This window comes from Vicugna pacos, chromosome 14 (assembly GCF_048564905.1).
Source record: "Vicugna pacos chromosome 14, VicPac4, whole genome shotgun sequence".
Classification (NCBI taxonomy): domain Eukaryota; kingdom Metazoa; phylum Chordata; class Mammalia; order Artiodactyla; family Camelidae; genus Vicugna; species Vicugna pacos.
In genome coordinates this window covers 16,971,686-16,986,568 of record NC_133000.1, presented here as the reverse complement: position 1 = coordinate 16,986,568, position 14,883 = coordinate 16,971,686, and the positions used below count along the sequence as shown (strand labels likewise).

The following is a 14,883-nucleotide window of genomic DNA, read 5'->3' as shown; positions in this document are numbered from 1 at the left end:
CCCAGAATATCAAGCTTTTCTCTGCACTTAGAGGCTTTTCTGGTATTGAATGTGTATTTTGAAATATGACATATTTAAAAATAAAGTGAATGCTTTTTTTTGAGCTTAAGATTTAGCTAAATATGAGCACATGCATACAAAAATGCTTTGCAGTTCAGAAGACTCAGTGCAGTAATTACAGGAAAGTGCTCAGTAGGCATTAACGCACTGCAGTGATGTAAGGCAGTGTTTCTGTTCTCACTTACCTGATTTTGAAGAGGTTGGAGATATTCCAGGCACATGGACTTCTAGATATGTATAAAGATGCATTTAAATACTTTTTTAAAAAATGAATAATTTGAATTGAAAAATTCCTAAGCTTCTATAGACTGTCCCTTAATCTTTTGGCTCCTTCTTGCTCATTCTGGAGAGTGATAGTCTTTATTGTCCTAAATGCAAGCCAGAAACGAGATTTCTTCCTCTCCGTTGCACTCATGGTTAAGTCGTCTTGATCTCTTCTTCTCTCAGCTGCTATGTATTCGGGAATTCAGATTGTTCTGGTTTTAGAAAGGTCATCTGGACCTGAAACCACACATTCCATAACACCATCAACAGGATCTAGAAGAGCTCCCAGAAATCTTATAGTTTAATATTTCTGCAGTGAAACGCGTGAATAGTCAAGCCAAGTGCGTAACTAACAATTACACATAGTCCTAGTTCAGGGCAGATTTTCCCACAGAAGACTCTAGGTTGGGTCAGGTATTGCTACCAAATCAGCTGTTAAGAATTATTTTTTAGTGTCCAGGACTCTTTGGCTTTGAAATTGAGGATAAAGGGTTTTGGAGTTGAAGTTAAAAGATTATGAGCCTGTGTAATGGTTTCCAGAGGGTGTGATGCTACAGTTCTCCCATCTCCAATTCATCCTCTATATTAGCAGTTTTCACACTTTGTGCTTCTTCACCTCTGCTACCATTGCTTTAGATAAAGCCCTGGGCTGTAAAGTTGCAATAGTGATGGTCCCTCACCGTCACCTCCACCTTCAGCAGTGAGCTTCCCACTGGCACCTGAGTGATCAAAGGTACAAATATGATTACATGTTATCTCGCTAATCGGTCAGTGGCTCCCCACCACCCACAGGAGAGACTCCCAATGTGAAAGTTTGCAATTTAGGGTCTCTTTGATCCCACCCCTGCCTGTACAGTTCCACCTTGTTTTCTGCTGCTCGCTCTCCCTCCTTCACTCTCAGTGTATGACTTACGGTCCACTGAAGTCCTCACTTGCCACACTTCTGGGCTCATCTGTTATTTAAATGCCCTTCTCTCAGGTCAGCTTGGTGAATTGATGCTCATTGTTCATGGTGCAACTCAAACATCTCATCAGTGCAAGCTTCTCAGCCTTACTGATGTAGAGTTTATCATTCTTTTCTTTGTGTTGCCAGAGTGGCTGGTATATATTAAATAGGTGCCTGCATAGCTCTGATGACACTATTGCAGATTTTATTTACCTTTTCTGTATTTCTGACTAGACTCTGGTCTACCTGAGGGCAGGGACCATGCCTCTGTCATCTCTGAATTCCCAACATCCAACTCAGTACCTGGGTGTGTTTTTAATAAATGTCAGTTGAAGGAATGAATAGCTGGGGTGTGATTATACCTACAGGTCAGTGTTTCCTGAAAAGTGGTCCAAGGACTAACTGTTGAAGAAACACCCAGGGTTATTAAAAAATTCACATTCCTAGGCCCAACCCTCACCGGCCCCAGAGAGAATTCCGGAAGGGGGCTCTGGAATCTGCCCTTCAAACCAACTCTCAAGGCATTCTGGAGAATGGGAACCATTGTGCTGGGGGGTTCTGAAGCATGCAAGATTTGTAGCCAGGAATGAAACCCTCAGACCTGACGTGACTTTCTTCCACTACCAATTTGTAGTTTTCCTGTCTGCTTTTTTCAATGGCAGTCACATACCTCAGCTGTTCTTAATCTGTTTTGTAACTGCAAGTACTTGTGCCACCCTGTGTCTTTCCTCTCCTAGGTGTGTCTTCATACCATCAGGGGATCAGCTGGTTGGAGGACTATGTCAGCCCAATGACAGAAATGTTTCTAATTCCGGTACTAAATGGTCTTCTCCTCTCTGAGGCTTGGCAGATTTTTCCTCCTGAATTGTCTAGTTTTCTTTACATTGCAACACGGCTGTTTTAAGCACAGTGCACTGTGGTTGCTTGTCGAGGTCATCAAATCATGATTCCCAGGGCAAGTGTTAGAAAAGCATCACTGAGTTTGGGTTACCTCATGTCTGTTGTGTTTCCCGGGTTGCGTATTATTCTGTATTTTTGAACAATGACTCTTTTGCAGGTTGTCCCATAAGAGAAAATTGGCTGGCTCACTTTCGGGTAACATTCTTTAAAGTGTGAAGGTTCTGTTTTATAGACTAGGTAACAGGGCATTGGAAATGGTTGTGTTAGAAGGAAAAAAAAATGTAAAGAAATGGGAGTTCTATTTGAAAGGGATGGCAACCCTTACCAGAATAGTGAGTCAGTAGATTCTCCCTGTTTTCAGATAAAGTATTGACTAGACAGTGCTGGATACTTCTGAGCACAATACTAGGCATTCAGTGAAGGCTCGGATAAACCGTTGTGATGGTAGTAGTCGTGTAGTTTACAGTGTTCTATTAGTTGTGATTATTACTATTCTTCTTGTTGGATGGTGTAGTCCAGAAATTGGTAACTATGGCCAACAGGATTTGTCTGGCCCAGAGCCTGTTTTTGTAAATACAGTCTTACTGGAAGAGAGTTGCATCCTCTCATTTGCTTATTGTCTGTGGCTGCTTCAACACTGCAACAGCAGAGTTGAATGGTTGTGACAGATTGTATGGTCCACAACACCTGAAATATATACCATTTGCCTTTTTATAGAAAATGTTTTTTTGATCTCTCTCACAGTGGAAACAGGAATCAGTAAAAACAGGCATAGGGATCTGTACTTGAATCCTGATTAGTTGGTGAAATTGGGCAAGTTTCCCTCTGAGACTCAGTTTCCTCATTGGTTGCAATGATACATAAGTAGATGTCATTGTGATTATGTATGTGAAAGCCCTTAGCACAGAATAGTTGTGAAATTTAAATAAATATTGACATCTGTATCTTCCTTTTACATTTCTTCTGCTTTCTCTCCTGTAGTAAGGGAGGTAGACTGATGTTTCTGGGCTTAATTTCTTTGTTCCAAAATTAATGTCAAAACATTGCTAATTTATGCTTTAAATACACATTATGATCTACCTATAAGTGGGTAGTTGTACTTTACCTGATCTTAGAACCAAGTGTGACCACCAAAGCCATTAGCAACATAAGTTGTTACTAAATTCAAATAAAAAATAATCTTCTCCAGGGGGGAAATAATTTGTCTTTCAAAGGCATTAAAACAAGTTTCTTAAGGCAGAACATTATATAAATTTACCTATAGAGCATCAATATTTTATTTATCATGCTTAATATAAATTGAGATAATGATATTTGCGTCATGATTATGATTATAATTCTGAGTTTGGCAAGATTTATTCCTCTAATTTGTCCTGATGCGTGTCTGGACTTGATCTGATCCATCTGGTGAACGGGTAGAGGACCAAACATGAGTCATAGCTTCCATGTTCCACTACAGACAAGTGTAGGGATGAATTAATCACAGCCATGTTCTCTGGTGATTGCATTTGAAGGCTGGATATAATATGACATTTTCATGCAAATCACTCTTCTTTCTCTTCAGTCTTAAAAATGTTTAGTTTACCTAAATTTGTTATACTCAAAATCACTCATGAATAACTATTTCCTGCATTCCTGCTAAATCACAAAATAAACCACCATCTCAACTTTAGAAATGAAGTATTTATATCTCATTTTTTAGAGGTCAGAGGGACAAATTATTAGATGTGTGCATGCTAAGCAAATTAGTTTTGATTTTTATTATTTCTTTATTTCTTTTTAATTTCCTTTTTTGTTCTGTTTAAAAAGTACTTCTTGGTTTGCTTTATTTATGTTGACTTAATTCTCATCTTTTGGCTGTTCTTTTTTGTATACCCCATTGTGAAGCTTAGAATGCAGAGCTCTAGTAGTGGAGCCTGGAAATAGTGATATTGAACGTTCTAATTTTTTGTTTTTTTCCCTTTAAAACTAATTTCCAGATGCTATCTTCTTAACACTTTTGCCAGTGGCCCACATAAATCTGCTTTACACTAGGATCTCCAGTCATTGAAGCATTAGCATCAGGGTGGTAGCATTGCCTCAGGGGATATCTGTCTATCAGATGCAGTCTCTCAAGAGGCATCATTGCGTAGGTGTGTCAAGTTATCCACATATTAACTGGGCTAATCTGTGACAAATCTGGTGAATTCAACAAAATAAACACGAATTTTATAAAGAGGACAAGATAATTCCGCATGAAACATCTTATTCTAGTATTTTTTCAAAGTCCTCTAACTGCCCACAATGAATATCTTCGGTATAGCATGCAGATCGTAGACCCTCACTAACAAAACCTGTTAAAAGAATAAGTGAGCTTGCAACATTGGTCCCTCAACCTAATTTAAATATATTTTTGGTAATATGACCAAATAGACCATATGGACCATAAACCAGTGGGCCCTTCTTAGATCCATGTTTCATATCGAAGGGTAAAAGTAGAGATTGGGTACCAAAAGGGAGGCTTAAATCTCTTTGCTAACTTGAATGTTGCTTGGCCAGGTGATACTGGATAATTTCTCTAAGTTTTCTGGCTCTTCATCACCACTTCCACTAAATGAGGAGCCTGAACTCCGTGGTATCTAAGCTCCCCTAGTTCTTAAATGTACTGGCTATGTTTGTTTTTGTTCATCCCATTTCAATAGTTTAGATCAATCACTTAACACTAAATAAATGGAACTCATATGAAGAATTTATCATTTACATGTTTGGACTATAGAGTGCTTGTTTAAGTCTTCTAAAGTTCCTGAAGGAATGATGATGGCTGACCATAACTGTCTTAGTTGGAAGGAATTATCTGCAGTATGCTTCTAAGTTTGATTCTGTATAAAACATGTGTGCTGGTCAGAGGGTCTCAGGAATACGTTTAGACGTGATTGTATAGTATGAATATATGTTTATTTGAAAATTGTTACTAACCCTAATAATACCACTTTCTATTGAGGAGGCATAATGATTTTCAAGCCTATGATTAATCACCAGCTGGTTAAAACATTCATGCAAGTTCTCGACCAGGTACCTTGGCCCACCTTTGATTTTAGTTGTACCTGTGTTTCAGAGTTCCAAGTCGTCTACTGCTAGTGGAACTGGGTCCTCATTGTCTTCAGCATCCTTGATACCACACGATTACTTAGACTTTTACTTCTTCTCTACTGCTGTCTGCTTCCTGGAACCACTTCCCACATAAACAACCTGCACCCAAGTTCTTGTCTCAGCTCTGCACTGGGGGTCACCTCAAGCAAGACAAAACCATTTGAGTAATGGCATATTATTACCTTTCAATATATGAAATAAATGTAGGATAGGAAGGACGAATTGTGCTGTTCTCTAGGAGCCAGAATAAACACACTTTTAAGACCTCATAATCTTGATTATAGATAAAAACTTAAAGGACTTTGGCTCAGTTTCAACAAAAATCTAGTTTCTAAAGAAGAGATCTTCTCTGTAGTGTGAATTCTAAATCTATCTGGGCCTTTAAATTTTAATCCTTCAAGGAAATTGAACTGAAATAGTGGGAGCACTTAACCTTCAGGAAACCTGGGCACTGTTAAAAGGAGCAACCCACTATCCTGGAGCATCTAGAAACTGAGCAGAAGAGAGGCTGACTATGGGAAAAATGCCATAGCAGGAATCCTTTATGTTGATATCTGACTCTTGGTCTTATACCTTAGAAGCTCCTTAAATCATTAACAATTTGATATTTCTTGTAGATTTCCATATAAAATTTAGAGCTGTCATTTATTTGAAATTCCTCTAAAGAATTTAAGAGAAATTGAGAATTGTGAGTTTCAGAATATCCTTTGCACATGAAGCTGTGTCTAGGTTCATCAAAGCCTTGACGGGACTCCTTAGCAATCATAGAAGCATAGACCTAGACCCTGCAAAGCTCACTGACTCTAAGCCTTCATTGTACACTTGAGGGAAAAGAGGCTTTGACTTTTCCATGGTCAGGTAGTAGCAGCAGACCTAGGTTTACTGCCTCAGTCTTCTGCTCCAGTGGGGTCACGTCAAATCCTGAAGCTCCAACTAGACATTAAAAAGTTCTCATAATGGATTGGCTCAGGTGAATATACTGGTGTTCAAAATATCAAAAAGGAAGAAAAGAGCTCAGATTGATGTGAATACCATTGAGAGAAAATAAGGAAGCCATTTGTTTTTGCAAGCCACCTATAAAAATAATCAAAAATTAACCAAGAAGTTTTGTCATACTGCATATTTACTGGAGCAGATATTCATTGACTATAAAACTTGAGGAAAAGCTTAGAAATATTATTAATGTTCTCAGTTTAGAATGAAATCTTTAAAGTCTGATGTTTTCAAAATCATCATTATTATTGTAGGTTAAAATTCAGTGTTAAGTCATAAAACTTTATAAACTGTCTGAAGCTACTTGTTTTTCTGTGGATCACTTGAGAGATACCAGGAAAATGTTTCTTGCCCTCAGATTTCCTTATCACTTGTCTCCCTGGTGCCTAAAATTTTTGCCTTTGGTTTCCGCCTTTTGGATTATCTTTTGGTGAATGGCTAAATGGATCTCAGTGATAGACAGTGGGCTGTCAGCTTGAATTATTTATTAGTGCTCTAGCAGAAAGGAGAAACCTGATGGAATGCGACATAAAGTAAGTTTTGACAAAAGCAGGAAAAAAAAAGGGGGGGACCAACAATGGGAACTCTGCAGTACAGTGAGGAAAAAGCAGAAGCAAAAAGATGTAAAAAAAAAAATGAGAAGAAAGAATGGTAGAAGCTGCTGAATAATAATATTGCCTTTCTGACCCTTTTGGCTAGAATTTGCTCTGATGGCTAATAATATGCAGAGGCTTAACTTTTTTCTTTTTAATAACACATTTATAAACACTGTCATCGTGTTTTACAGGTTATCAAGCAGAGCCATAGCCATGATCTCACTTAAGCAATGTTGTCAGTTAGCCAGGTACTAGTAGTTCCACGTGAGAGACAATGAAATTGAAGCACAGTTATTAAGTGACTTGTCCAAGCTCATCTAAACAGTGCACAGGGAAGCTAAGATGGGAACTTGCATCTTTTGGTTCTGAGCCCAATGCTCTTTCTCCTGTACCAAACTGAGGAGGGGAAAAAGTTTATGCTTCAGAGTCAGGTGACCCAGGCTTGCACTCGCCACTTTTCTTGCCAGCTGTGTGACCTCAGGCATGTTACTAACTGCTCTGAATCTCAGTTTCTTCATCTATGAAAAAGAGGGAACAGTAATACCTACCTTGTAGGCTGTTGTGAGGATCCCATCAGGTAGAGCAAGCAAAACAACCAGCTTAATGCCTGAACCGTGATAGGCATTCGATACATTTTCCGTGAACACCTGGAAAAGATTCCTACTCTCCCTGTTTCCCTTTTCCTACATTTATAGGTGAAATAATGAATCAGGGCAACTTTCCAGTTTATTCAATAATATAGTGTCTCCTTGGTTTATTGTGTGTAAATGCACCTGTGCTTGTCTTGGGGTATACCTGTACAGGTGTCCCCACAGGTGGAACCAGACACAGTCCTCAAATGTGGAGCATTTGTTTGCTACAGCTAGCTAGAAGCTGGATCATGGCCATAAATCTGATCCAGCCAGGTGGATCCTAGCTTTGTGACAGCTCCAGAAGCACAGCTCTATCCTCTCAAAATACCTGGGTGATACCTGAGTTTCAGCCTGATGACCTGGAAAGTTTCAGGCAACTCTCTTTAGCAGACACAGCTATAGACTCACAAAATTGCATTTATTTTTGAGTATTCTTTATTTACAATTATTCATTCTTTCTTGAAATCTTTTAGAATAGCCTTGACTAAAATAGTTACATAAAATAATCTTCACTGTGTTTGTTACATGTGGCACAGAATAATTTGACATTTTATAAATATGTTTCATTGATGCAGAAATGGAAGAAGCACCCTTTGCCAAAAGCAATAGTAGAATTAGTTCAATTTGGCTACGGTAGCACTTCAAAAAATGACCATGAGATGGTGCTGTGCCCAAGTAGATTAAGTATGCTTTAAACTGAGAATTTTCCCTAATTTTGGCACTTAATTCTTTTCTTTAAATGTAGAAGAATCTACCTTTCAACTTAAGGTAGAATAAGGTTGGTCACTCTATTTTAATAATATTGACTGGGAGTGAGTCCTTTAATCACAGATCCATAAATAAGTCAAGGTCTGTTTCACTGGGGTGAGGGGTATGTTTAAAAAGCCTTCACAGTCACAAAATCCCCAGACTAAACAAAGGGCCCAAAGGTACCATTTCACTTAGAGTCTGTCAAGTATGTATAAGGATCATTGCTTTCACCACCCTCATAGAATTCTGTTAGAGTCTCCCCACAAAATTAGGTCAACTTCCAGTTTATTTAAAGACCTGATACTTCTGGCACATTTTAATCTGCTTTGACAGCAATGGAAGGTCATAGAAACATTAGAACATGAAATTCACATTTAAATTGACATGAAACAAACATGCACACATGTGTATATACTGAGTGTTTTCATTCATGACTCTTGCTTTTCCTCCATATAAATATATAAATATTGAATAAAGTGCATGGGAACATGTCTGAACAAGTATACAGATACATGTTTGTCTATATACACTTGAATAGATAGTCATGGAGAGAAAAAGCATACACATCTGTAATATATATGTAGTCAGAAGACATACCAGGCAGTATTTATGTTCTTTCTGATCAAGACTGAGTATATGGGTGTAGAATCTGTAGTCTCTTCTCTAATATATAATGAGATGTGCAGAGTTATAAACTAAGGCAAAATACAGTTGAGCACAGACTTTTTAACATTTGTATTTTTATCAGTTCATGTGGTATAATCATGAAAATAGTTCAGCTCGAATGCAGCCCAGATACTAGTGGCTTAATGTAAATTCTAGCTTTGAAAAAAAATACCTTCCAATGTAGCTAGAAGCACATAATTAGGATAGCCCTAATGCATTTCCAAATACCCAAGGGTACCTCCCACATTGTTTAGTTTTCAAATATATAATTTTTTTTTCAAATGGCATAGAGCAAAAAATGATTTCTCATTCAATAGAAATGCTTCAGTATTGAACGCACATTTCGAACATCTACTCCAATAAGAATGTGCAATTCAACCTAAAATAATAGCCAGGTGAATCAACTGCTATTACTCTCTGTCTTTCTTTAACAAACTTTTCTACAAAATACCGTATTACTGCCTTTTTTTTTGGAGGGGAAAATCCAGCATCAGCATGTAATTAGTTAATTCATTTTTAGGAGAATGGAACAAAAATTTTGCTTGAAACTCTGGTAGTCATAGTTGGAGTCCAGGTTGAAGTGCGTATTTCTAAACTAATTCCAAGCTTTAACCTTGAGTGGTATTTCCCCCTCCCTTTGGTTGATTGGTATTCATTGGCAGCTAGTCAGGAAACCTAACTGAGAAATCCTCAGAATTGAAACAAACCTGTTTCTGAAGCAGGTGAGAAGGAAATAAGCTGAACTGATTCTCCGAATAAGTCTGTTAATGACTGTTTTTGATAAGAACCATTCCAGTTAGGTCATTTTCTTTAAAGGCAAAGATCTTGCTTTAATTATTTTTATATCCTTAGTACCCAGGAGATTTCTTCACAGAGTGTGTCCATTCAGTAGACAATTGTGAGTCCAAAGCTGAACAGTTTTAGTAAATAATATAGATTAATTTGAAAGCCTCAGTTTATCTGCTCAGTGCCAACAGCAGGGTCACCTGCGTTTTACAGAGATGTCCTAAGACTCTCCTGCTGTCAGTAGCCAAAAACCTGAGTTCATTTCCTCAGTCCTGACACAGTTACATCAATACTGCCTACTGCTCGGAGGAACACATGCACAATGCAGTCATTAAAGAGCAAGTTACCAAACATTTCTACGGTGCTGTTTAGGAGAAGCAGTTTCTAGAAATGTATTTGGTAATTTTTGATTATCCGTTTGATAGTTTACCTAGTAGAGCAAACACTAAACAAGACCACGCTGGAAATTCAGAATAAAGCAGCAGAAGTTATTAAATAACATTTAAAATCTTTCACTTCTGAGAAGAATTAACTTGAAGTGCAGCAAATGCCAGCAACTTTGTAAATATTTCAAAATGGCATCTGTGAAAAAGCGGGAATGAAAAAGTTGTCAAGTATCTCATTTAAGTATCTTAATAATACAGATTTTGTAACACTGTCCTTGGTGTCTTTTTGTTGTTGTTCAAAATATGTATCATGGTAAGTCTTAAAGAGAATTTATCTTTATTTAGGAGGCCATTATAGTCAACAGATGTTTCACTATTTAGAGCTATTTTTATTTACAGCAGTAAGTGACCAACTCATGCCATCAATTAACAACATAGTAAATAGCAAGGTTTCCACTTGAAAATAGAAGTTAATTTAGATTTATTTATGGCCTCATTATAATTATACAATAAAAGCTAATTAAAGACATGTCATTTACAATGTTAAAAATAATATCATAAAGCTCACAGCTGAAATGCTGTCAGAATATTTGAAGTGCACGTTTTGTGAACCCTGCTTTTCATTGACAAAATAAAATGAGGCATATAGATATCATTGTTGATTCCACTAGACTGGCCTAGTTTTTTCCAGCCTTCCTATGTTTTTTCTTTTTGCTTTTTGCTTTTCCCTCCCAGATAGGTGAAAACTCGCTCAGTGTGCACTCCATGGTTGCCATGGCAGCCAGTCCATCACACACAGCTAACCTTTTCATTCACTGTGTTGATATTGTCTGTAGGAGTGCCTTCTGAATGCTGTTTTCCTAGAGCAACCATAGTGCAGTCGTTAGCTGTCGTCTTGTCATCTTTCTTTGAATTCTTCTTTTGTCCCATTTGTAGCTGACTGGACTTGTAGGCCAAGGCTGGTATAGTGTTCACTAAAATTAACTGCAGTGGTTTTTTATTTTCCTTGTACTGACACTGAATGTACCTTGAAAAGGCCGACCTATAGGTCTTGTTGAACAGTGTGTACACCAGCGGGTTGACGGCTGAGGAGAGGTAACCGATCCAGACGAACACATTGAGCAGGGCTCCGATGACATCCTCGTTGCAGGACTCTTTGCAGATGACGGCCATTATGTTGGTGATGAAGAAGGGGCACCACATCACCACAAACAGAAAGAAGACGATGCCCAGCACCTTGCAGGCCTTCTGCTCGTTGCTGATGGACTGCATTGTCCTCCGGCCGTAGGAGCCTGGCTCCCTGTGGATGGACCGCTGGAAGAGCTTTTCTGAAGACAGGGAGCTCTGAGGGAGAAAGCTGAAAGAAGCTAATTTGGCCCGCGTTCCAGGATCACTCACACACAAAGTAGCTTCTTTCTGGAGTGACTTGATGGTTAGAAAGTAGGTGATCACCATGATGGTTAAGGGAATAAAAAATGATACAAAAGAGCCGATCAGGACAAAGTTATCATCAGCGAGTAAGCAGCTCCCTTCCTTAAAGACCTTGGAATCATCCTGGAGCCCAAAAACTGGTATTGGCATGGATATACCTGGAGATGGACAGAAAGTGAAACATTAAGGAGTTGTGTAGATGAGGGCAAGATCATCACCCATAACAGTGGCTGTTCAAAGGATTTTATATCAGCATTGCTTAAAAGCTTAACATATACTTTCAAAGAGAATTAAAATTCCCTTGGACTTACTTATCCATTTTATAAGGATATATTTATATAGTTCCTTATATTTATATTGTCCTACACAGACAGTCCTTTACTTATAAATACATCTAGCTTTAATTTTTTTCATGCTGTTTTTTCTGATGTAACATTATACTTATTAATTGAAGAAGAAACATACAAAGAAACAAAAATAAAAATGACCAATGATGCCACCACCCAGAGATAATCATCATTCACAATTTGATGATGTTTATTTTAGGTAAACACACATACACACACACATTTAAGAAATTCAGATTCTATTTCATGTCCATTTCTGTAACTCTTCTTTTCACCTAACATACCAAGAGCATGATTTATAAAAATTGCTTCATAAAATTAAAAAGTAATGTATTTTCTTTCTAGAACATTTGGAAAGTGCAAAAAGTAACAATGAGTAAAGAAAAATAACACATATTTTTGCCAGCCAGAGACAACCATAATTTACATTTTGTGTAGTTTTTCTCCCATTTACATGCGTATGCAAATATATATGTACATGCAGTATTTTATGTGCAATTTCAATCTTCTTAATCCATTTAACATGAAATCATAAAATTGCACACATTTTAAAGTATTTTTGAAAAATATGATTTTTCTAATGTGAGTTTAAAGTATGTTTAACCAATTTTGATTCTGTTTTGAAAAGCTTTTTATTATGGAAAAATTCTAACAAATACAAGGAACACAAAACAAAACAAAACAACCCAGTGCAATGAACCTATCACCCAGCTTCAACAATGATCAACTCACGGCCAAGCTTGGTTCACCCATACCCCCCACCTGCTGTAACCCTCCCATGTTTGTTTTGAAACAAATCCCAGACATCATATCATTCAATCTAAGTATTTTATTGTGTATATGTACAAGGTATGCACTCTTAAAAAACTAATATTATCACAGTACCATTCCCACTCCTATACAGAAATGTATGTTCTTTAATATTAAATATAGAGTTGGTGTTCACATGTCCAGTGGTCCCATAAAGGTCATTATTTATTTTTAATGGTAGAGCATTCATAAGGGTGGATTACAGGAAAATAAGCAGCTGCAGACTCTTCTTATTGACAAGTAAAACGTTTCGGTAGATAGTGAGCCGAATACATGGAAACACGAGCTCATGGTCAGTTGTTTTGTCACTCAAATTTGGGGAACCTGTAAAGCTCTCTAGGGCATAGGGCTTAGGCAGAGGAGGGAGTAGAGTGAATAAAGGCAGCAGCTGGCCTCAATCATGTTAATTTCTCCCCCATGATGACAGGACCAGCTGTCCACCGCCAGCGTTGTGCAGTTTGGGAGAAGTGGGGATGTCTTCCTCTACTAGCCTGGGACTGATCAGGCTGAGGTTAATCATTTGATTGCCATAAAGGAAGAATCAGGATGATGGGGAAAGAAGAGAAAACATAAATCAGGTGTATACTCTGTATAACTTAAGTTTGCTTCCTTTGTGAAATGGTAAATACCACAGGGCACCCAGGAAGAAGGTCAGCAAAAAAGTTCCTTTCCAACTCCTGCCCATGTTTTCAGCTCCTTCAGAACTGTGTAACAGGAGTGTCCTTGCTTCTGATCACCCTTCAGAGTCTAGTGGTCACAATCCATCCAAGAACACAGGTTTGTTCCAGAGATGGGAGCTACTGCTTGCTTGATTCTTGCCATCCATGGAAAAACTTCCTTTGGGGATCTGTCTGCATACTCAGAACGGAGTCCAGCTCCATCCAACAATGGGTCAGACTGTCCTAGCCTCATGCACCTCTCTACAGCCATCCTTGCAAGGAGGGAGCATTAGCTTGAGTTAATGTAATGCTTAACACAAATCTTCCTCAGTGACATTTGCCATTATCTTCACAGACTTAACTGACAATATTTGTCACTTGTCTATGCAAGGCCATCCCAGGATTCTTGGAAGGTAGAGATAAATGACATCAGAGCTGTTCTTAAGGACACTCAGTGTGTTTAATGACTCTTCATTTCCTTCATTTCTCTCTGTCCCTTGCCCGTTTCTCGGAACATTCTGTGGGCCAAGAAAGATTGAAGAAGTGTGACTCCAAGAGGAACCTCTTCTGAGACTCTGGATACACACCAGCTTTGCTTATCCATCAAAAAACTATTGATTGTAAAAGTTAAGATGTGGTTTCTAAGAAGAGTGTTTTGTTTGTTTAATTGTTTGAACATACTACCTTTGAAAGATGTTTCCTGTGCTAAGCTACATGACTTTTGTTAGTGTAGTTGCCCACTAATTAGAACAGATGCAACCAACATGCCTCCATGCATGTGGTGAGGATAAAATGAATCAGGTTTGCAGAGTACCTAGGACAGTGCCTAGTGCAGAGTAGATGTTCTGCCAGTGGTAGGTAAACATAAGAGTAGCTTTCTTTGCAGAATTATTCAGATTAAATACAGTAATTTGATTTTGCTCTAATTTTGTTCTATTTTACTTTGATTGTATGTGCTGGAGTTTAATATATAATAGATATACTTAAATCAGAAGAAGTTAAAAAGACTTTTGGCTATCAGCTCTATAGTTCATAAATAATGATGTAATTATTATCTTCTGCCAGGGTAACAAAGGGTCTCAATCAATTTTAATTTTATACAGCTAGAACTGTTGATTGCTTTTCTAATGTGATGAATTACAGCCATTACGATTAGTCATGATACACGTAAACAAAGTATCAACTGTCCAAAAAAAGTGCATGATTTTGTTATTAAATTCTTGGGTGTGTATTTTCTTGATTAATACAAAGGAAGTCACCACCTTGAGAGCCTTTTGCCCTACTAGTTTGTGACCTGGTAATTTATATCAGTGGCAATTCTAAAGTAGCCAAAATACAGGATTACCTAAAACACGAAATTCTTCAGTCACTTGGAATTCAGATGCGTGCCCTTGTTTGAGGAGAAAACACACACACACACACCCATCCACCCTCCAAAATGGTTCAACGTCTGTGGTCAGGGAGGGAAAGGGATGTTAAAGCCACTTTACTGAGATACCCCCATTAGCTGCCTGGGATGAAGGGTCCC

General features: G+C 38.0%; 1 protein-coding gene and 1 long non-coding RNA gene across 3 annotated transcripts in view; one reads left to right on the top strand and one right to left on the bottom strand.

Annotated features, from left to right (window-relative positions):
* LOC140701123 (uncharacterized) overlaps positions 1-14,883 on the top strand; it is a 221,333-nt gene that overhangs the window by 7,225 nt on the left and 199,225 nt on the right. The gene's annotated exons all lie outside the window — the stretch shown is intronic.
* HTR2A (5-hydroxytryptamine receptor 2A) overlaps positions 9,462-14,883 on the bottom strand; it is a 50,909-nt gene continuing 45,487 nt past the window's right edge. The window contains exon 4 of the mRNA XM_072976257.1: positions 9,462-11,697. Within this exon, the coding sequence (XP_072832358.1) occupies positions 10,898-11,697 (800 nt within the window). The 3' untranslated portion in view covers positions 9,462-10,897. The remainder of the gene's footprint in view (positions 11,698-14,883) is intronic.